Below are 22,500 nucleotides of genomic sequence, written 5' to 3' on the forward strand. Positions count from 1 at the left end.
GTAGCGTGGATGGAGACGGTTTAAGATCATTAGCGTATTAGTGCATAGCAGATAGATGGATCGATTGCTTCTGTCTGGTTAGCGATGCGGCCTCCAGCTGACCAATCCTCCTTCAGACTGATGTTGGCACCCCTCTCAATTAGCATACAGGCGCAGGGAACAGAATTGTGGGCATACGGAAACTAATATATGTATAAATAAATACATATAGAAATGTATAAATAAACACATGCAAAAATACAGAAATAGCCATTTATATATATCAAAATGTATTTATTTTCACTATTATTTCTGCATGTATTTATTTATTTCTACTTTATTTATTTTTCCTTCTGTCGTTTTTAGTACTTCATACAACAGAGTCTTTTAAATGAAATAACTGGTGAATAAAACGCGTTCTGTGTGATCTGGGTCTGATGTTACTGATCAGGCTACTCACACATAAACACACATTTATAATAAAGTGTTATTTCTATCTGTTTGATTTGGACAAAGGGAGTTTAAATCTCCGTCCAGAGGGAGCAGGACTAACTGGCTCTTCTTAGTCGCCTTATATTCAGAAATTTGTGTGATAGTCCCTAAATCAGTCCCCAATATCTTACTGCACATTATAACTTTACTACACAACCTGTTCTTTACATTCAGATTGTCATACCAACAAATAATAGAAAAAATTAAGATAGATTAAATAAAAACAAGTGTAAAACATCTTCATAGAAGAAAGCTTTCCTTCTAACCATATCAGTGTTTTCCTCAAATTTTAGTTTAGTTTAATCTTTGACCGCTTTACTTGATGTCCCTTAATAACGACAGACAACACATGGACGAAGTTCTTCTTACAGAAATCAGTGAACAACTCTTTTGTTTCAGAAGCATTAATGTTTAAGAATGAAGCATCACACCACTGAATAAAATGATCTTATAGACCCATAATAGATTCAAATATTTCCCACATCTGGAAGGACAGTTCACATATTGATCGAAAAGGCTAAGTGATTTCTCCATTTCACTGTCCTAAAGAAACCAAAACAAACAGAAGCACTAAAATCAGAAGACGATGGTAAATGATTCTCTAAAGCTCGTTATGAGAATAATTGCTTAAACGCGCGTTCCTGTATTGACTGCGTGCGCGTGATTTGCGTGCGTTTGTCGCTACGCCCATAGACTATAAATACCTAGACGCCTCATTGGCCGCTCGACCGCACGTCATCGTCTCCGCCATATTGGATCGGGCAACTCTCATAACTCTCACATCAGGACAGAAGAAAACACACCTGACTCATCGACAGATTGGACACCTACAAACCGTCACACGATAATAAAAACAGCTCTCGGGGTGTTATCTTTCACAGGTAAGACTCAGCTGTTCTTTCTCGATGTTTTTTGCTCATTTTTAACATTATGTTTACAGCTTAATTAACCACCAGTGTCAGACTATTAATAATAGATAGCGATATCGCTAACGTAGTTAGCAGTGAAAGCTGAGACTTTATAAGAATTCAAAGTTTACATTTAATTCTTATTACGTTTAAACTTATATTGCCATTTATATAATAAACTAAATGGTGTTATGAGCACAATATACAGAGTGAGCCCTTTGACTGTCTAGATTAATGATGGAGCTAAATTTTCTCTCTTTAATTTCCCTACCGTTACTTATTTACACAGATTAAGTGTTAACTCTTTAGAATACTAGTCCTTTAGTTAATGTTAGTTAATTCATTAACGAACATGAACAAACAATGAACAAACTGTGAACTTATTCTATTCTTTTTTCTTCCCTTTTAGTCATTTGCAAACAGGACAAGGACAGTCTTAAGGAAAGCTGTTCTCAGAGACGAGACTATTCCTCCACAGACTAGTGTTGTGTTTGTACTAAACCCAGAGCAGACCTGAATGAATCGACAGAATGACCAGCTCATATTCTAAAGCCATTAATCGTTTGAAAGCATTCATTTATACCAGAAAACAAGACAGAAATACTAAGGAAGAAAATCTCTGCATTAATCGTTTGATTTTGATTCATTCAGACATTTCTAATAATGTTGATACCAATGCTAATACTGCACTCATGTTTATAATAAAAGATGACATAATCATTCATAAAAAAAACTTAAACCCAGCAAAGAAATAATGGATGTTGCATTAAGTAATTTATTTTCTCATAACATACAGTCAAATATATTACAGATCTCTTCATACTCGATATAAAATTAGATTGATTGGCGTATATATTCAGATTTGAGAGGTTAAAGGGCAGAGAGCATGATCACTATACAGCGGATTCCTCACTGCTTCACATCAGCAATAATCTGGAGAAGAAAAAATGATTACACTATTCCAGTGCTAATATGAACATCATCAAACCAAGACATTTACAGGAGATGCATAATGACCTCAGATATTAATTTGTATTATCTACTCAGTATATTTATTTTTAGATTTTTATTGGTTAATTCTTAAAACGGGGAAAAAAATTCTGCCAAAGGTGAAAACTATTGTTTTTCTTAGCCGCTGACAGATATTTGTTCTTGTTTTAAACATGAACTCATTTATATTTCAGTAAATGCTTCTCGATTTAAGGATGTTCAGATATTTGAGCTGGAAAACAAGAGGAAGAGCATCATTCTCTGCATTGAAGAAGAACACCATGATCTTCATCAGATTAAAATATCTTGTGTTTGTGTCCAAGTCGAATGGTGGCAGGTAAAAGAAAAGAGTAAAAAATAAACCCTGGACAATCTTCCTAAAACATACGTCTGCAGGAGCCTCGATGATTATAAATATGCTTTATCTTTATCACAGTATTATTTCATCAAGCCTTGTGTTCAACTCCATATCTGAAATCGCGTGACAGCTGATTGGTTGATTCACAAATATCTTCACACACAAAGTGCTTCATATTCAAACACAGTTTAGATTAACACTCATATAACTGTATTGTTTGTGTGAGAGGAATCAAACAAAAAGGAATCAAATCCTGCGATCGTTTGCTCTTCCTCAGCCTGGTTTTATTTTCTGCTGAACACTAAAGAAGATGTTTTTTTTGAGAGCGAACCGTTGACGGCACCCATTGACTTCTGTGCTACAGGAAGAAATACTATGGAAGTGAATGGGTACCATCAACCGTTTGGTGTTTAAAGTAGAGATCGACCGATATGGGTTTTTCTATAGCCGATGCCGATGTTTAGAGGTCAGGGTCAGCCGATGGCCGATATGTGCTGCCGATTTTTAGGGCCGATATCTTGGAGTTTTCCCCTTGATTTGCATGGATGCACAACACATTTTCTCTAAACCTATCATAATTTATTGAGCACTGACTTGAACCATCTCTTCATTCATCTTAATTTAGTGCACTAAAATTAATAAACTGACCAAGTATTAAATATATAAAACAGGTAATATATATATATATATATATATATATATATATATATGTCAATCATTTACATAAAAGTTTTAGAGCATTTACATTTATCAAGTAGAATTTTTCAAGTTTGTTGGAACATAAATGTAAACTTAAATATACATGATTTAAATAAATACAATTTTAGAAATAAAAATCAATTAAACTGAAAAATATAAAAAAGTAAATATATAAAAAATAAATAACAGTGGTGCTGCAAAGACACTAGCAGCCAGCAACATTTGTGTTTGGTATAAATGACACAGAACATCTAAAGTGCATTCTAATTTCGAACTTACATCGCAGTCTGTTCATTATTAAAATAAAGTCCAGTCAACCAAACATTTAAAAAGTTACACTGGTCAGTTTAAATACACCCTATACCGGTCCTCTCTGCTGTTATGCAAAGGACGTTTTTGCTCATGTGAAGAGGATGATTTTTCCGTCTAGTTTACATTAAAAAAAATATTATAGTTTAACATTCAGATACATCGCGAATATGGAAACATTTGGATATGTGCAGAACGAGACGTGAGCAATAACCTCCAAATACATCTAGTCAAACCCGCGCTCGCTCGTCCTCGTATGGACTTAGTGCACATGGCATAATATCTTCTTTTTAACATAATAATAAGGACTTCTCATCTCCCAGTCTGCTGTGATGAAGTGAGCAGTTATCATCACAGAGCTCTCCGTCCCCCTGGACGTCCACCCGTCTGTCGTCAGCGCAACAGAGGATGCTCGGGATAGCTCATCCACAACTTTTTTCTTCTCCTGTTCATAAAGATCTGGCACAATCTATTCACTCTAACCTCTTTCCTTCATCATTATATCTGACAGGGAAGCCAAAATGCGCGGGGCGTTCAAGCTCCTCCGCTCGGCATTATCACTGAGTGTGGACTGAACATGCGCAACTTTTTTTTTTTTTTTTTCATAAATCAATCCGCGGGTCACGTTTGTGCCGAACCGAAGATATTCTGAACGGATAAATGATGATCCGTTGCACCACTACTATAGTGTCATTTGAAAACATTGCAGTTGCGTTTCAAAATACAACAACGAGCACCACGAAACCATTTAAAGAGGCGCATTCAGCGGTCTCCTTGACATTGAAAACATTCAGCAAAGTAAAATGATCTCAAACGTATGGCGCGCTCTCTTCATTTTATCAAACGATCATAATCACATTTATTCATTTTACAGTCCTGCTACTAGCATTTTATTAATACTAAAACCCCTTTAATTCAGGTGAGAAAGCTTTTTTTCCAAGTGGCTTTTGCACATAATAATAATACCGCTGCAGACGCATTTTGCAGCATTAAGGTTATTCCTTGATCGTTAATTTAAACGACGATCGATCATGGAAATTATCAAATATTGACATCCCTAAATACAAATGAGTTGGATGGAAAACTGGTTATTTTGTCTGCATCAAACCATGCTTTCCGAACACATGTGATTCACCGTTCTGGGCAGCTCCAGGACGTCTGTCTCTCCGAGCGCGGTGCTGTCTGTGAGCGGCGGAGTAACGGAGCCCTCAATCACGCTGCAGTGTTTGTAAGAGCTGACAACTTCTCCACCCCATTTACAGAGTGAAATTCTCTGACTACCTTTATCTCGCATGTCTGTTGTTGAATCTTCCAAAAGTTTTGGCTCAGGGTGCTTCACATGCAGTGGCTGCAGCAGCACTTTCCACCGCGCCAATAACGCGGGGCTGCCCGCCGACGTGCCTGACTTTAAATTGGCGCTACTAAACACGGATATCGGCCGATGCCGATATATTAAAAAATGACAAATATCGGCCCGATATATCGGCCGAGCGATATATCGGTCGACCTCTAGTTTAAAGCATCATCTTTTTAGCATTCAGCAGAAGACCGAAACTCATACAAAAAATATATAATTTTTACATTTTATTTTAAAAAATAAATATGTAAAATAAGCACACACAGTTAAACATTTATTCCCAAAGCAACCAACTATGTGTCATTGTTGTTAACTAAGACTGAAACTACTAAAAACAGTTTTCTGTAATTGAAATAAAGCTAAAGTAAAATGAGATAAATCGTGTAAGCTACTACTAAATATGGGAGAAACTTAATTTTCTGTAAAGTTGCTTTGCAATGATTTGTAAAGTAAAAAGCACTAATTAAACGAAAACAGTACTGAAATTAAAGTAGCAACTTTTTACAAAAAAGTTGAAATGCTAAAATTATTAAAACTGATATAAACATAAAGGCTAAAAAAAATTATAATAAAACTAATTCCTAAACCTCAAACTGCAACCATGAGGCTAAAAGCTATGCTATGTGTCACTCTGAGAAAGTGCTGTAACATTTTTTAAATACCTTGATGTTGTTTGGACCCCAGAACCGTGTGTGTGTGTGTGTGTGTGTGTGTGTGTTTGTGTCCACCTGGATGTTCCCGTGTTTGGCTCCTGGGATGATCTGAATCCTCTCAAAGTCCCTCCCCAGGATGATGACGTCACAGTCAGAGTGGTGCGCCTGTCCCACGAGCCCCGGACAAAACAATACACACAGTCTGACACTGATAATCACAGAGACTTCTATATATCATCTGAATCTAATGTTTTGCTACATATTTGTTTTTTTTTTTAAATCGAGGAATCAGAGTTTTAAATGTTTTCATTTCTGGTTAATAATCTCTGCATCTGCTGTTACACTCACAGTCACGAACAGCTCGAATCATCTGGACTTTTTGAGTGAAATATTTTGGCAGAATTTTTTAGCATTTTTATTTTATATTATTTCTTAACATATCAGACAATATCTGCCTTTATTTTGCATGCATCTTGTTTATTCTCACTTATAAACTTCTTGTTGCTCTTTTTGTTGTGTTGCTTTTTATCCTCATTTGTAAGTCGCTTTGGATAAAAGCATCTGCTAAATGAATAAATGTAAATGTAAACTTATCAAATTATGGCTTCGTTTCCTTACATGATTATCGAAATATTCAACTCAAATAAACACCTGTATGATGCAGTATTAGAATTATAATTTAATTTGGGGTCCTGAAATAACCTGAACACTGCACAGAGGTTAAGATGACCATTTCTACAAAAATAAAATAAAAATTGAAACTCATCCTATTTTGTTTTAATTTTCCCTTACTAAATTATACAGTTACTGATGCTATGGACTGTGGGATTACTAACAGGCTATTAACAAAAATCTGTCTCTAAACCTCTTTTCTCTTTATTAAAAGTTGATCTAGACAAGTACATGATAGAATCAAATGTTTTGCAAATCCGCTCGAAAGACCTGATCTCAAATGATTCGCGAAACGCACTTCGGAGTCCCGATCTGAGCCCTTCATGTAGGATGAGGTCCGTGTCCAACCGGAGTAGCTACGGTCGATCTCGTACTGGGCTGTGCCTTCCAGGTTTGCGTGGAAAAGTTGCAGAGATGTTAAATCACGCGTCAAAACGGGCTGTTTGTGGTGCAGAGCAGTAAATGTCGAGATGGTGCAGGAGCACGATTACAACAGCCGTCCAGTCCCAGGTGAGTGTAATGTGTTAACTAAAACAATAACTTATATTAAAAGCTTATCTGCAACTATTGACATTAATCAAATATAGTATGTTTTATTTGTATTGTTAGATGTAACTTTATATACATTTAATGTAGCACATGGTAGCAGTTATGCTAACAGTCGAGCAGGTTAGTGAAGCGGTGTTTTTATACTTTTGCCATCATCCTTTTATACTGCTCTCTTTCTGGCTTCAGTCACATTAAATTAACAAAGACATTTAAAGTTAGCAATAAAATCCACAATAATGTAGGAAATATGAGCAGTTGAACAAACATCTGTTGTACAAGCAGAATTCAAATTATTTTATATTGGTTTGTAGGTTATTTAACTTTGAATTGATGTTCTAAATAACAGTATATTATTGCATAAATGTGATAGTAACTTTCCAAATTAATGAGTTGTTTTTATTAAAGTGTTATGTTTAACACAAAATAATACATGTATTGTTGTTTGCTTTATGTTAATTAAGTGCTCTTACTGAGGCATGGGAAAAATAAAGGAGCTGGAAAAAACACCTGCCAGTGACATCAGCATCATCTACACACCTGCTAGTGACTTCAGCATCATCTACACACACCTGCCAGTGACATCAGCATCATCTACACACACCTGCCAGTGACATCAGCATCATCTACACACCTGCTAGTGACTTCAGCATCATCTACACACACCTGCCAGTGACATCAGCATCATCTACACACATGCTAGTGACGTCAGCATCATCTACACATCTGCTAGTGACATCAGCATCATTTACACATCTGCTAGTGACATCAGCATCATTTAAACATCTGCTAGTGACATCAGCATCATCTACACACCTGCTAGTGACGTCAGCATCATCTACACACCTGCTAGTGACGTCAGCATCATCTACACACATGCTAGTGACATCAGCATCATCTACACACATGCTAGTGACGTCAGCATCATCTACACACCTGCTGGTGACGTCAGCATCATCTACACACCTGCTGGTGACGTCAGCATCATCTACTCACCTGCTAGTGACGTCAGCATCATCTACTCACCTGCTAGTGACATCAGCATCATCTACTCACCTGCTAGTGACATCAGCATCATCTACACATCTGCTAGTGACATCAGCATCATCTACACACATGCTAGTGACATCAGCATCATCTACACACATGCTAGTGACATCAGCATCATCTACACACATGCTAGTGACGTCAGCATCATCTACACACCTGCTAGTGACATCAGCATCATCTACACACCTGCTAGTGACGTCAGCATCATCTACACACCTGCTAGTGACGTCAGCATCATCTACACACATGCTAGTGACGTCAGCATCATCTACACACATGCTAGTGACGTCAGCATCATCTACACACCTGCTAGTGACGTCAGCATCATCTACACACCTGCTAGTGACGTCAGCATCATCTACACATCTGCTAGTGACATCAGCATCATCTACACACCTGCTAGGGGCATCAGCATCATCTACACACCTGCTAGTGACATCAGCATCATCTACACACCTGCTAGTGGCATCAGCATCATCTACACACCTGCTAGTGGCGTCAGCATCATCTACACACCTGCTAGTGGCGTCAGCATCATCTACACACATGCTAGTGACTTCAGCATCATCTACACACACCTGCCAGTGACATCAGCATCATCTACACACATGCTAGTGACGTCAGCATCATCTACACATCTGCTAGTGACATCAGCATCATTTACACATCTGCTAGTGACATCAGCATCATTTAAACATCTGCTAGTGACATCAGCATCATCTACACACCTGCTAGTGACGTCAGCATCATCTACACACCTGCTAGTGACGTCAGCATCATCTACACACCTGCTAGTGACGTCAGCATCATCTACTCACCTGCTAGTGACATCAGCATCATCTACTCACCTGCTAGTGACATCAGCATCATCTACACATCTGCTAGTGACATCAGCATCATCTACTCACCTGCTAGTGACATCAGCATCATCTACACACATGCTAGTGACATCAGCATCATCTACACACATGCTAGTGACATCAGCATCATCTACACACATGCTAGTGACGTCAGCATCATCTACACACCTGCTGGTGACGTCAGCATCATCTACACACCTGCTGGTGACGTCAGCATCATCTACTCACCTGCTAGTGACGTCAGCATCATCTACACACATGCTAGTGACGTCAGCATCATCTACACACATGCTAGTGACGTCAGCATCATCTACACACATGCTAGTGACGTCAGCATCATCTACACACCTGCTAGTGACGTCAGCATCATCTACACACCTGCTAGTGGCGTCAGCATCATCTACACACCTGCTAGTGACGTCAGCATCATCTACACACATGCTAGTGACGTCAGCATCATCTACACACCTGCTAGTGACGTCAGCATCATCTACACACCTGCTAGTGACATCAGCATCATCTACACACCTGCTAGTGACGTCAGCATCATCTACACACCTGCTAGTGGCATCAGCATCATCTACACACCTGCTAGTGACATCAGCATCATCTACACACCTGCTAGTGGCATCAGCATCATCTACACACCTGCTAGTGGCGTCAGCATCATCTACACACATGCTAGTGACGTCAGCATCATCTACACAATTGCTAATGACGTCAGCATCATCTACACACCTGCTAGTGACGTCAGCATCATCTACACACATGCTCTTGACGTTAGCATCATCTACACACATGCTAGTGACATCAGCATCATCTACACAATTGCTAGTGACGTCAGCATCATCTACACACCTGCTAGTGACGTCAGCATCATCTACACATCTGCTAGTGACGTCAGCATCATCTACACACCTGCTAGTGACGTCAGCATCATCTACACACCTGCTAGTGACGTCAGCATCATCTACACACCTGCTAGTGACATCAGCATCATCTACACACCTGCTAGGGGCATCAGCATCATCTACACACCTGCTAGTGACATCAGCATCATCTACACACCTGCTAGTGGCATCAGCATCATCTACACACCTGCTAGTGGCGTCAGCATCATCTACACACCTGCTAGTGACGTCAGCATCATCTACACACATGCTAGTGACGTCAGCATCATCTACACACCTGCTAGTGACGTCAGCATCATCTACACACCTGCTAGTGACATCAGCATCATCTACACACCTGCTAGTGACGTCAGCATCATCTACACACCTGCTAGTGGCATCAGCATCATCTACACACCTGCTAGTGACATCAGCATCATCTACACACCTGCTAGTGGCATCAGCATCATCTACACACCTGCTAGTGGCGTCAGCATCATCTACACACATGCTAGTGACGTCAGCATCATCTACACAATTGCTAGTGACGTCAGCATCATCTACACACCTGCTAGTGACGTCAGCATCATCTACACACCTGCTAGTGACGTCAGCATCATCTACACACCTGCTAGTGACGTCAGCATCATCTACTCACCTGCTAGTGACGTCAGCATCATCTACTCACCTGCTAGTGACATCAGCATCATCTACACATCTGCTAGTGACATCAGCATCATCTACTCACCTGCTAGTGACATCAGCATCATCTACACACATGCTAGTGACATCAGCATCATCTACACACATGCTAGTGACATCAGCATCATCTACACACATGCTAGTGACGTCAGCATCATCTACACACCTGCTGGTGACATCAGCATCATCTACACACCTGCTGGTGACGTCAGCATCATCTACTCACCTGCTAGTGACGTCAGCATCATCTACACACATGCTAGTGACGTCAGCATCATCTACACACATGCTAGTGACGTCAGCATCATCTACACACATGCTAGTGACGTCAGCATCATCTACACACCTGCTAGTGACGTCAGCATCATCTACACACCTGCTAGTGACGTCAGCATCATCTACACACCTGCTAGTGACGTCAGCATCATCTACACATCTGCTAGTGACATCAGCATCATCTACACACCTGCTAGGGGCATCAGCATCATCTACACACCTGCTAGTGACGTCAGCATCATCTACACACATGCTAGTGACGTCAGCATCATCTACACACATGCTAGTGACGTCAGCATCATCTACACACCTGCTAGTGACGTCAGCATCATCTACACACCTGCTAGTGACGTCAGCATCATCTACACACCTGCTAGTGACGTCAGCATCATCTACACATCTGCTAGTGACATCAGCATCATCTACACACCTGCTAGGGGCATCAGCATCATCTACACACCTGCTAGTGACATCAGCATCATCTACACACCTGCTAGTGGCATCAGCATCATCTACACACCTGCTAGTGGCGTCAGCATCATCTACACACCTGCTAGTGACGTCAGCATCATCTACACACATGCTAGTGACGTCAGCATCATCTACACACCTGCTAGTGACGTCAGCATCATCTACACACCTGCTAGTGACATCAGCATCATCTACACACCTGCTAGTGACGTCAGCATCATCTACACACCTGCTAGTGGCATCAGCATCATCTACACACCTGCTAGTGACATCAGCATCATCTACACACCTGCTAGTGGCATCAGCATCATCTACACACCTGCTAGTGGCGTCAGCATCATCTACACACATGCTAGTGACGTCAGCATCATCTACACAATTGCTAGTGACGTCAGCATCATCTACACACCTGCTAGTGACGTCAGCATCATCTACACACATGCTCTTGACGTTAGCATCATCTACACACATGCTAGTGACATCAGCATCATCTACACAATTGCTAGTGACGTCAGCATCATCTACACACCTGCTAGTGACGTCAGCATCATCTACACATCTGCTAGTGACGTCAGCATCATCTACACACCTGCTAGTGACGTCAGCATCATCTACACACCTGCTAGTGACGTCAGCATCATCTACACACCTGCTAGTGACGTCAGCATCATCTACACACATGCTAGTGACGTCAGCATCATCTGCTCACCTGCTAGTGGCGTCAGCATCATCTACTCACCTGCTAGTGACGTCAGCATCATCTACTCACCTGCTGGTGACATCAGCATCATCTACTCACCTGCTAGTGGCATCAGCATCATCTACTCACCTGCTAGTGGCATCAGCATCATCTACTCACCTGCTGGTGACATCAGCATCATCTACTCACCTGCTAGTGGCATCAGCATCATCTACTCACCTGCTAGTGGCATCAGCATCATCTACTCACCTGCTGGTGACATCAGCATCATCTACTCACCTGCTAGTGGCATCAGCATCATCTACTCACCTGCTAGTGACATCAGCATCATCTACTCACCTGCTAGTGACATCAGCATCATCTACTCACCTGCTAGTGACATCAGCATCATCTACTCACCTGCTAGTGACGTCAGCATCATCTACTCACCTGCTGGTGACATCAGCATCATCTACTCACCTGCTAGTGGCATCAGCATCATCTACACACCTGCTAGTGACATCAGCATCATTTACACATCTGCTAGTGACATCAGCATCATCTACTCACCTGCTAGTGACATCAGCATCATCTACACACATGCTAGTGACGTCAGCATCATCTACACATCTGCTAGTGACATCAGCATCATCTACACACATGCTAGTGACGTCAGCATCATCTACACACCTGCTAGTGACGTCAGCATCATCTACACACATGCTCTTGACATCAGCATCATCTACACACCTGCTAGTGACGTCAGCATCATCTACACATCTGCTAGTGACGTCAGCATCATCTACACACCTGCTGGTGACATCAGCATCATCTACTCACCTGCTAGTGGCGTCAGCATCATCTACTCACCTGCTAGTGACATCAGCATCATTTACACATCTGCTAGTGACATCAGCATCATCTACTCACCTGCTAGTGACGTCAGCATCATCTACACACCTGCTAGTGGCATCAGCATCATCTACTCACCTGCTGGTGACATCAGCATCATCTACACACCTACTAGTGGCATCAGCATCATCTACTCACCTGCTAGTGACGTCAGCATCATCTACACATCTGCTAGTGGCATCAGCATCATCTACTCACCTGCTGGTGACATCAGCATCATCTACACACCTGCTAGTGACGTCAGCATCATCTACACACCTACTAGTGGCATCAGCATCATCTACTCACCTGCTAGTGACGTCAGCATCATCTACACATCTGCTAGTGGCATCAGCATCATCTACTCACCTGCTGGTGACATCAGCATCATCTACACACCTGCTAGTGACGTCAGCATCATCTACACACCTGCTAGTGACATCAGCATCATCTACACACCTGCTAGTGACGTCAGCATCATCTACACTCCTGCTAGTGACATCAGCATCATCTACACACCTGCTAGTGACGTCAGCATCATCTACACACCTGCTAGTGACATCAGCATCATCTACTCGCCTGCTAGTGGCATCAGCATCATCTACACACCTGCTAGTGACATCAGCATCATCTACACACCTGCTAGTGGCATCAGCATCATCTACACATCTGCTAGTGGCATCAGCATCATCTACACACCTGCTAGTGACATCATGCTCCTCCTCACCTGCTAGTAACTTGTCTGCTTTGTGATGAGCACATTTTGCTATTTTCTAGTAAGTTTAAGCTTTTGTTACATTCTCAGCCAGGGTTTTAACCAACATTATACATATAATCTTTCACATACTTCTCAATGTGCTTTTTTGCTGAATGTAATGCTTAGATTTTAGGGGGAAAATTTAAGTCAGGAATGTTTTATAAAAATCTAACTCTTTACTTTTACTTATGATCTGCAATATCGTTTCAGATTCTGAACACATCAGAAATCACCAACCCCTCCTGACATATCTTTCCAGTTTGGGGTAGGTATGAGCAACAATATAACATAAATAACAATAAAATATAATTAATTGAAGCATGACTTATTGGGGTAACCGTTTTTTTCTTGTAATAGAACACTATAGAACTACATTCACTATAGAACAGGAACATCATTTGTTGGTAAATTTTTCTTGCCTATTTTCTTCCTAGCAAAAAATTAATGTAAATGCCAAAGTAGAATTCATCAACTTTAGCCATGATCTCTGTGATCAGCTCATCATCTCTCCATTCTCCACATGGAAGTCACCTCTTGTACTTGTCACAAGATCACACCAGGTTAACTAAGCCAGTAACCATCAGCTGACCGTGGAATGCCAATTGTGTGTTTCTTTCTCAGTTTTGCATGGTCAACAATAAACTCAACGTGGGATGCCTCTCCGTTTTCTTTCACATCAGGGCACTTAACCTCTACCAGGCCACAGGGAGGTTCTTCATTTGGGTCCACCACTTTGCCATCTGCACCAAGGTGTGGAGCATCAGGGTGGATGATGAGACCAGACGGAAGAACGTTAACGTCAAAGGTCTCCTCATAGCGGTGAAGAACCTCTGGCTCAAGTTTTAATCCTCTACACATCGCTCTCTAGAGACCCCAACAGATGTTTACACACGCTGTTTAATGCAAGATATAAATGCATTTAACCTGCAATTACAAATGCATAATGTTCTGATGTTTTAATCCCAAAATTTTGAATACTGATATTTGCAATGATAAAAGAAAATGCTTTAAGAGGTGAAATTAAAAACACCAATATCTAGACAATCATGAATTGTAACATCACTTCCTTTAATGTTTTTACTATACAGTTGATATGGAATTTGTTTAAATGTTACATTTGTAAAAAAAAAAAAAAAAAAAAAAAGTATTAAATGTTTATATTAAATGCTTATACAAAATAAATATGTAGTTAACTTTAAAGTATATCTATGTTACGGAGGACAGCGAGTGGTGCTGTGCAGGTAAACCTCACTCCCCGATCTCAAGAAACGCACTAGCGACTGACGCTAGTCCATGCCGGAGACCCGGGTTCGAGCCCCGCTCGGAGCGAGTGTGAGGAGCGTGAGAGAGGACCCGGGTGAGAGGGGTTACATCTATATTTCTTGCTTTCATACATGGTCATATGAAACATTTACCGTACTTAAGTGGTAGATTTCTGCCATTTACTGGAAAACATTTAAAATTACAATTTTAAACAAAAGCACTATATGAACATTCTGAGTGATTTTATTACACTAATATACAATCAAACATCCCAATTTCTGTTTTGGTAAAGTTATTAAGTGTAATGTCATTTAGATGAATTAGAATTTAATTTGGGGTCCTGAAATACCCTGAACACTGCACAGAGGTTAAGATGACCATTTCTACATAAATAAAATAAAAATTGAAACTCATCCTATTTTGTTTTAATTTTCCCTTACTAAATTATACAGTTACTGATGCTATGGACTGTGGGATTACTAACAGGCTATTAACAAAAAATTGTCTCTAAACCTCTTTTCTCTTTATTAAAACTTGATCTAGTACTAGCCTACATGATATAATCAAATGCTTTGCAAATCCGCTCGAAAGACCTGATCTCAAATGATTCGCGAAACGCGCTTCGGAGTCCCGATCTGAATCAAATGATTTGCAAACTCACTCCGAAGCCTCAGATTGTGGTTAATCTTGCAGATCATGACTTATATCTACTCTTCCTCTCCCTGCAGTTTGATTCCTCTTTAGAACTCCCACCTCTTCTGTGGGTTTTATTGTTCTGGGTCTGAATTTGGGCTCCTGGGGTCTCAAAAAAGAAACATTTTCAATCTCCAAGGTACATTCAAATTACATTACATGAATATGTTACAGTTATACAGATTTGTAAACCGAAAAAAATCAACGAAATCAACAAGAGAGACAAATGTGAGAAATTAATAATTTTCCAAAACTAACTAAATAACTGGAGGCAAAGTTTTTTTTAACTGCACGTAGATCACAAACCTCTGAAATCGGTTGATAAATGTGAACGTTATGGTGTTTTTATTCAGTAAAAACCGCAGCTCCCCCGTTTACTTTCATTTGTTTTAAGGCAGTCTTGCCCTCACTAACATGGCGGCTCAAAGCGGCCAATGAGGCGTCTAGGTATTTATATGTCTATGCTACGCCATACGAAGCGTAAAATTGAGTGGCAGTTTCCATGACAACCGGCGAACGGTTCCTGCGTCATGAGGTCATCCGGGAACTTTGCCGTCTGACGGACAGTCGTCATGGAGACGCTCTCACTCGGCTTCCATTTTGTTCCCGACTTTTTTTATTTTTCTTCTTCTTCCTTCAAATGTCTGATGACCGGTCTTCGCGCGCGACCGCGCCGCCTGATAGCCACTGAGAAATCGATCACCGATTCGCGCGTTGTTGAGCAGCGCTGCGTGGGGGTTTAGCGCACGAGCGTTGTGCACGGGTCTGCAGCGCGCGCGCCATTTTGTCCAGGGGCCGCGGCGGCGCGCGCGCAGGATGAGTGACTGACGGACGCGGGACTGCTGCGCTGCGGAGCGCGCCGACGCTCACCGAGAGGCGCTGTTCTTTTCTCTACGAGGCTTTGCATCGGACATACTTTGGAAAGGGATTCCCAAAGAAGGAGATTGGGAATTATTGCTGATTCTCCCGGAGGCTTTTCCTTCCTCTCGTCAGAAAGAGGCGCGCGCGGCACGGTGAGTGATGACGGCTAGCGCCGCGGCTAACGGTTAGCTGCCCTCAGCGAAACCGACGCGGCGCACCGTAGCCTCTTATCCGCTCGCTCCGTCCGAGTTGAGGCTCGATGCGACGCGTTTTGTGCTTTTTTCGGAGGCGCAGCTCGACGGCGGGGCTGTTTTCGCGCTCGTCTCGCTCAGGCTTCGGTCCGCGCACAGGCCCGGGCTGCTAATGTCCAGCTAGCCTCGGTATAGACAGCTCAGGGTGAACGTTTCTCAGATGTGCGGATCGTTTAGCTCTCAACATCACGACTCCTGACGGACCGGCCGCGTTACTGTCGCTCTCCGCGCGCTTCACTGTCGCGCGGCCGCTGTGCTGTTAGCTGGCTAGGCTAGCGGTGTTTTGACAGCTGATTTACTGCATCAAACTCACATTCGCACGGGAGTCGGTGGTCAATTGCAGGCGAACAACCTTGACTGGCGCCTGAGCTCCTGACATGAGATGATGATGAGGAGGAGCTCTTCATCGTGTTTCTGTTGTGTTGTGATTAGAAACACTCCGTGATTGTGTGTTGATAACCTGCTCTAAACTGAGGACTGATTTCACCGCAGATCTTCACCAATGGTTCTGCAAACTGAAGATCAACTCAACCATCTCAGAAAACGGCAAGACCCTGCTGAGACATCAGGGTTGTTCTCACCTGGACACACTCGCGAGGCGCTTCAGGTACATCCGAGTCTCTCTCTCTCACACACACACACACACACACACACACAGGTACAGTATGTGGTCGCTCACACGTCTGTGCTGTTCTTGCAGTGGGCTGTGGTTTGCAGATGGACTCCTCTGTCACAATGATATGAGATCTGTCAGAAGACGATGCATACAGGTGAGCAGTGATCCTAACCCTGTGTTTTGCTCACGTGTGTGTGTGTGTGTGTGTGTGTGTGTGTGTAATCATGGAATGCTTGTTCAGAGTTCTGGTCCTGAACATGAGGCTGGATTCTCTGGACCCTCTTCATGTTGTTGTTCCTAGGCTCCTGTCAGGCCCCAGCAGTGTCTAGAGAGGAACCGAGCGCTCTATTTAGGGCAGACTGTGTGCCAGTGGGTTCTAAATGTTTAAAAATGCAGGCCGGGGTCCCATGGCAGCGTCTGTCTCCAGGGCCCGGGCCCCTCTCTCACACAAACTGATTCCGGGTTCTTCACCCGAGAGCTTTTCTATCAGCAAATACTGTTAAACTGTGCTGGGAAATGTGTCAAAGTGCAATTCAATTTCATGCCTCTTACCTGTTTTCCTATTGGTTGCAGCCTCAGAGCTTTGCCCTAGCAACAAAAGTGGGTTATTTGCATACCCTTTCCTGATTGGCTGCTGCTTTAGCTGATGGGCCAATGGCGTGGCATCTTCCTGGTGGTAGGCTATGGTAATGAGGCACTGTTGCTGGGCTCGAGCTGGTTTCCAGTGTGAATGTGCTGCATTGTGTTTGGTGGGAGAGACGCTGATAAATGACGACTTAATGATCTGCAGATTCCCACTCGCTGCAGACCGTCACATTTCCAAACATCACATACATCACAAACGCTCACATGTAGTCTTTATTGTGCTGTTATTAGTGCGATGGGTGCCGCTGAATCCTCAGCTGTCATCTAGATGTGTGTAGTGTGAAATCATTCACTCACGCTTCAGGTCTGTCACTGCAATCATCTGATTAGAAAACTAGAAACTAGTGTTTGTGTGCTCGCTGTTTCTGCTTTTACAGTGTGACCGAGTTCAGCGTGTGTGTGTGTGTGTGTTAGATGCTGATGCTGAGTCATAAACACACACACACACACACTCACTCCCTCGACCAGCTCTGATTAGACCTGCGTGTGTGTGTGTGTGTGTTTGAACATTCAATCCAATGTTGTGAAGTTCTGTAACGTGTGTCTGGTGTCGTCTTGTGACTAAAGCGTGATCTGCGGTCTCAGTCCGAGGTGTTTGGGGTCTTCTGTGTTTCTCTGGAGCGCTCGCTGATGCACATTAACACAATCGGGAGAAAGAGACATTCATATCGAAGTAAAAGCATTAGATTTGTGCTGTATTTTATCTGTTCTCTTTTTTTTTAATTCTAAAAAGTTTGCATTCATTATCTTATTCTAATCATTTTAAAATGTTTGTTCTCTGCTTTTATTGTAGTGATGATTTTTTTTATGATTATTTTAATTCCTTTTTGTATTTTAATTCCACTTTGAATTACCATCGTGTATGAGTTACATAACTTGCTTCGCTTTTTCTGGTTTTGAGGAGGTAGTCACCTGTGTGTGTGTGTGTGTGTGTGTGTTGCAGGAGGAGAGACCTCAGCATGCAAACCCTCCTCTGTTCGGCTGGCCCCCTCGTTTTCTTTCCATTCGGCTGGTGTGCAGATGGATGCGCAGACGCCCCATTCTCACCGGCCGTTCAGTGATGGTCACCCGCCGAGCGATGCTGACCAATCAGCCGCTGCGCTGCAGGCCCCGCAGGTACACACTCGCGTGTGCTTCCAGTGAGCGTGTATGAGCTCACACTCCGCTCATGAGCGCTGACCTGTGTGTGTGTGTGTGTGTGTGTGTCACAGGTAACTGCTGATCTGGTAATGGTTCAGCGGCGGATGCCTCAGTGTTTCCGGGATCCAGCGACTGCTCCCTTAAGAAAACTCTCCATCGAACTGATCAAAACATACAAACACATCAATGAGGTGCGTCTCTCAGGAAGCTGAACTCATGTGCTTCGTAAATTAAAGAGATGATTTTTGTTGACTTCGTTAATGAATGCATCACTTGCATCAGTGGCCTTATGAAATCCATTTAGTTTTTGTCCCAAATCTGGTTTTATTTCCTTAAGTTCATTTTTTCAAGTTTTATTTCAGTTGGAATGTTAATGGTTAAATATAATATTGTAATTAAAACTCAAGTCTAATCGAATTAATTTATAAAAACAGATTAATCATTTATCAAGTTTATAATAATAAGAACTTGGGAATGTTTTTTTTCTTCTTCTGTGTTTATTTTCTTACAGCCAGATGAAGACAAGAAACATTTAATATCTAATAATAAAAAATAAAGAGAGAAAAAAACAAGCAAAAAAAAAATCATCGACTTTAATTATATCATTTTATATTGCCCTGTGGCCTTGAAGACCTTGTATTGCTGTGTGTGTATGATGATGATGGTGTGTGTGTGTGTGTGTGTGTGTGTGTGTGTGTGTGATGATGATATTGTGTGTGTGTGTGTGTGTGTGTGTGTGTGATGATGATATTGTGTGTGTGTGTGTGTGTGTGTGATGATGATATTGTGTGTGTGTGTGTGTGATGATGATATTGTGTGTGTGTGTGTGTGTGTATGATGATGATATTGTGTGTGTGTGTGTGTGTGTGATGATGGTGTGTGTGTATGATGATGATGGTGTGTGTGTGTGTGTATGATGATGATGCTGATGATGATGTGTGTATGATGATGATTGTGTGTGTGTGTGTGTGTGTGATGATGCTGATGATTGTGTGTGTGTGTGTGTGTGTGATGATGCTGATGATGGTGTGTGTGTGTGTGTGTGTGTATGATGATGATGGTGTGTGTGTGTGTGTGTGTATGATGATGATTGTGTGTGTGTGTGTGTGTGTGTGTGTGTGTATGATTATGATGCTGATGATGATGTGTGTGTGTGTGTGTGTGTGATGATGCTGATGATGGTGTGTGTGTGTATGATGATGATGGTGTGTGTGTGTGTGTGTGTGTGTGTGTGTATGATGATGCTGATGATGATGTGTGTGTGTGTGTGTGTGTATGATGATGATTGTGTGTGTGTGTGTGTGTGTGTATGATGATGATGGTGTGTGTGTGTGTGTGTATGATGATGCTGATGATGATGTGTGTGTGTGTGTATGATGATGGTGTGTGTGTGTGTGTGTGTGTGCGTGTGTATGATTATGATGCTGATGATGATGGTGTGTGTGTGTGTGTGTATGATGATGATGGTGTGTGTGTGTGTATGATGATGATGATGATGGTGTGTGTGTGTGTGTGTGTGTGTATGATGATGATGGTGTGTGTGTGTGTGTGTGTGTATGATGATGGTGTGTGTGTGTGTGTGTGTGTGTGTGTGTGTATGATGATGATGGTGTGTGTGTGTGTGTGTATGATGATGATGGTGTGTGTGTGTGTGTGTGTGTATGATGATGGTGTGTGTGTGTGTGTGTGTGTGTGTGTGTGTGTGTGTATGATGATGATGGTGTGTGTGTGTGTGTGTATGATGATGATGGTGTGTGTGTGTGTGTATGATGATGATGATGGTGTGTGTGTGTGTGTGTGTGTGTGTGCGTGTGTATGATGATGATGCTGATGATGATGCTGATGATGATGTGTGTGTGTGTGTGTTTGCAGGTATACTATGCAAAGAAGAAGCGTCGTCACCAACAGGGTCAGGGCGAGGACTCCAGCAACAAGAAGGAGAGGAAGATTTACAACGACGGCTACGATGACGACAACTTTGACTACATCGTTAAAAACGGAGAGAAGTGGATGGACAGATACGAGATTGATTCTCTAATAGGCAAAGGCTCGTTCGGTCAGGTCCGTGTCTCTCAGCTCCGCTAGTAAAGACTCGTGAGGTGTGTTTGGGTTGGTCTGACGTGTGTGTGTTGGTCTCTGGCAGGTGGTGAAGGCCTATGACCGCGTGGAGCAGGAGTGGGTCGCCATCAAGATCATCAAGAATAAAAAGGCCTTTCTGAATCAGGCTCAGATTGAAGTCCGACTGCTGGAGCTCATGAACAAACACGACACCGAGATGAAGTATTACATCGGTAATGTGTGACTCTCATCCCAGAATACATACTGCCGGCCGTCTGTGTTTACACTCTGACCCTTGCCAGAACTCTCTTCTTTCTATTTGACCAATATGATCTGATAAAAGATATGTTAGATCACGTAATGGTCATTTACTACGTCAGGATGAACAGTTTTGGGGTTGTGTCACAGTTTGTGTTTTGAAGAGTACCGTTGATGAGGAAACAGAGACGGGTTTACTGCACAAGAACAGGTCTGTGTGAGGACTAGTGGTATTTGATTTGGCAGATGCTTCCATCCAAAGGGACTTCAAACTGATTTACCATACAGAAGCAACATTATTATTATTTTTATTATTATTATTATTATTATAGAAGGAATATTGAGTAAATGAGAAGCGTAACCATGGAGAAGCAGAACACTGACTGTAGATGAATGGAGTTTGGAAACTCTCCATAGGTCTCCATGGGACGGTGTGTTCTGTGTCTCAGGTGCTGTGTGTAACCTTCATGACGTTCATTTCTGTGTCATCACTCAAGTATTTCACTCATTATCACACTTTAACACCGTTGTGTCTTTCCTTCTCCTCCAGTTCATCTGAAACGCCATTTTATGTTCAGGAACCACTTGTGTCTGGTCTTCGAGATGTTGTCCTATAACCTGTACGACCTGCTGAGGAACACTAATTTCCGCGGCGTGTCTCTGAACCTGACGCGTAAGTTTGCTCAGCAGCTGTGCACCGCGCTGCTCTTCCTGGCCACGCCTGAGCTGAGCATCATCCACTGTGACCTCAAGCCCGAGAACATCCTGCTGTGCAACCCCAAGAGATCCGCCATCAAGATCGTGGACTTCGGGAGCTCGTGTCAGCTGGGACAGCGGGTGAGACCCATGCTCTCCGAGTCTGTGTGTGTTCGACTGCTCCTCCAGCTTCATTCAGTAACACAGCCGTGTGTGTCCTCAGATATACCAGTACATCCAGAGCCGGTTCTACCGCTCGCCCGAGGTGCTGCTGGGAATGCCCTACGATCTGGCCATCGACATGTGGTCTCTGGGCTGTATCCTGGTGGAGATGCACACCGGAGAACCTCTGTTCAGCGGCGCTAACGAGGTGAGTCCTGACCGAACACTTCCTGCAGGAGACCGAGGACACTTACAGATGTGTTTCAGATCAGATGAAAGCGGAAACACAACTTCATTCCAGTGATACTGAAGTATGCT

General features: G+C 42.4%; 2 protein-coding genes across 3 annotated transcripts in view; one reads left to right on the top strand and one right to left on the bottom strand.

Moving 5' to 3' along the window:
- Nucleotides 1–9,051: 9,051 nt before the first annotated feature.
- LOC128021682 (germ cell nuclear acidic protein-like) lies at nt 9,052–11,450 on the bottom strand. Its single transcript, XM_052608994.1, has 4 exons — nt 11,352–11,450; nt 11,052–11,111; nt 9,792–10,121; nt 9,052–9,401 (listed from the first exon to the last, which is right to left on the bottom strand). Exons 3-4 carry the CDS (start codon nt 10,031–10,033, stop codon nt 9,098–9,100), a joined length of 546 nt encoding a protein of 181 aa, XP_052464954.1. The 5' UTR covers nt 10,034–10,121; nt 11,052–11,111; nt 11,352–11,450; the 3' UTR covers nt 9,052–9,097.
- Nucleotides 11,451–16,053: 4,603 nt separating this feature from the next.
- LOC128020930 (dual specificity tyrosine-phosphorylation-regulated kinase 1A-like) overlaps nt 16,054–22,500 on the top strand; it is a 12,653-nt gene continuing 6,206 nt past the window's right edge. The window contains exons 1-9 of one of the 2 annotated variants that reach the window (XM_052607748.1): nt 16,054–16,508; nt 17,100–17,214; nt 17,308–17,377; nt 18,812–18,984; nt 19,080–19,199; nt 20,881–21,069; nt 21,152–21,299; nt 21,875–22,161; nt 22,244–22,390. In XM_052607748.1, coding sequence (XP_052463708.1) covers nt 17,368–17,377; nt 18,812–18,984; nt 19,080–19,199; nt 20,881–21,069; nt 21,152–21,299; nt 21,875–22,161; nt 22,244–22,390 — 1,074 coding nt within the window. In that variant the 5' untranslated portion in view covers nt 16,054–16,508; nt 17,100–17,214; nt 17,308–17,367. Of the gene's footprint in view, nt 16,509–17,099; nt 17,215–17,307; nt 17,378–18,483; nt 18,542–18,811; nt 18,985–19,079; nt 19,200–20,880; nt 21,070–21,151; nt 21,300–21,874; nt 22,162–22,243; nt 22,391–22,500 lie in introns of those variants that run through there. The other variant, XM_052607747.1, reaches the window with a different exon arrangement.

This window comes from Carassius gibelio, chromosome A10 (assembly GCF_023724105.1).
Source record: "Carassius gibelio isolate Cgi1373 ecotype wild population from Czech Republic chromosome A10, carGib1.2-hapl.c, whole genome shotgun sequence".
Taxonomy (NCBI): Eukaryota; Metazoa; Chordata; class Actinopteri; order Cypriniformes; family Cyprinidae; genus Carassius; species Carassius gibelio.

What these genes read in the sequence shown, in the direction of transcription:
- LOC128021682 (XM_052608994.1), bottom strand. Translation starts at nt 10,033, where the DNA reads ATGTGTGTAGATGATGCTGACGTCACTAGCAGGTGTGTAGATGATGCT. An exon ending in GATGCTGACGTCACTAGCAG is followed by an intron (nt 9,402 to 9,791) that starts GTGTGTAGATGA and finishes CGTCACTAGCAG; the next exon opens with GTGTGTAGATGATGCTGATG.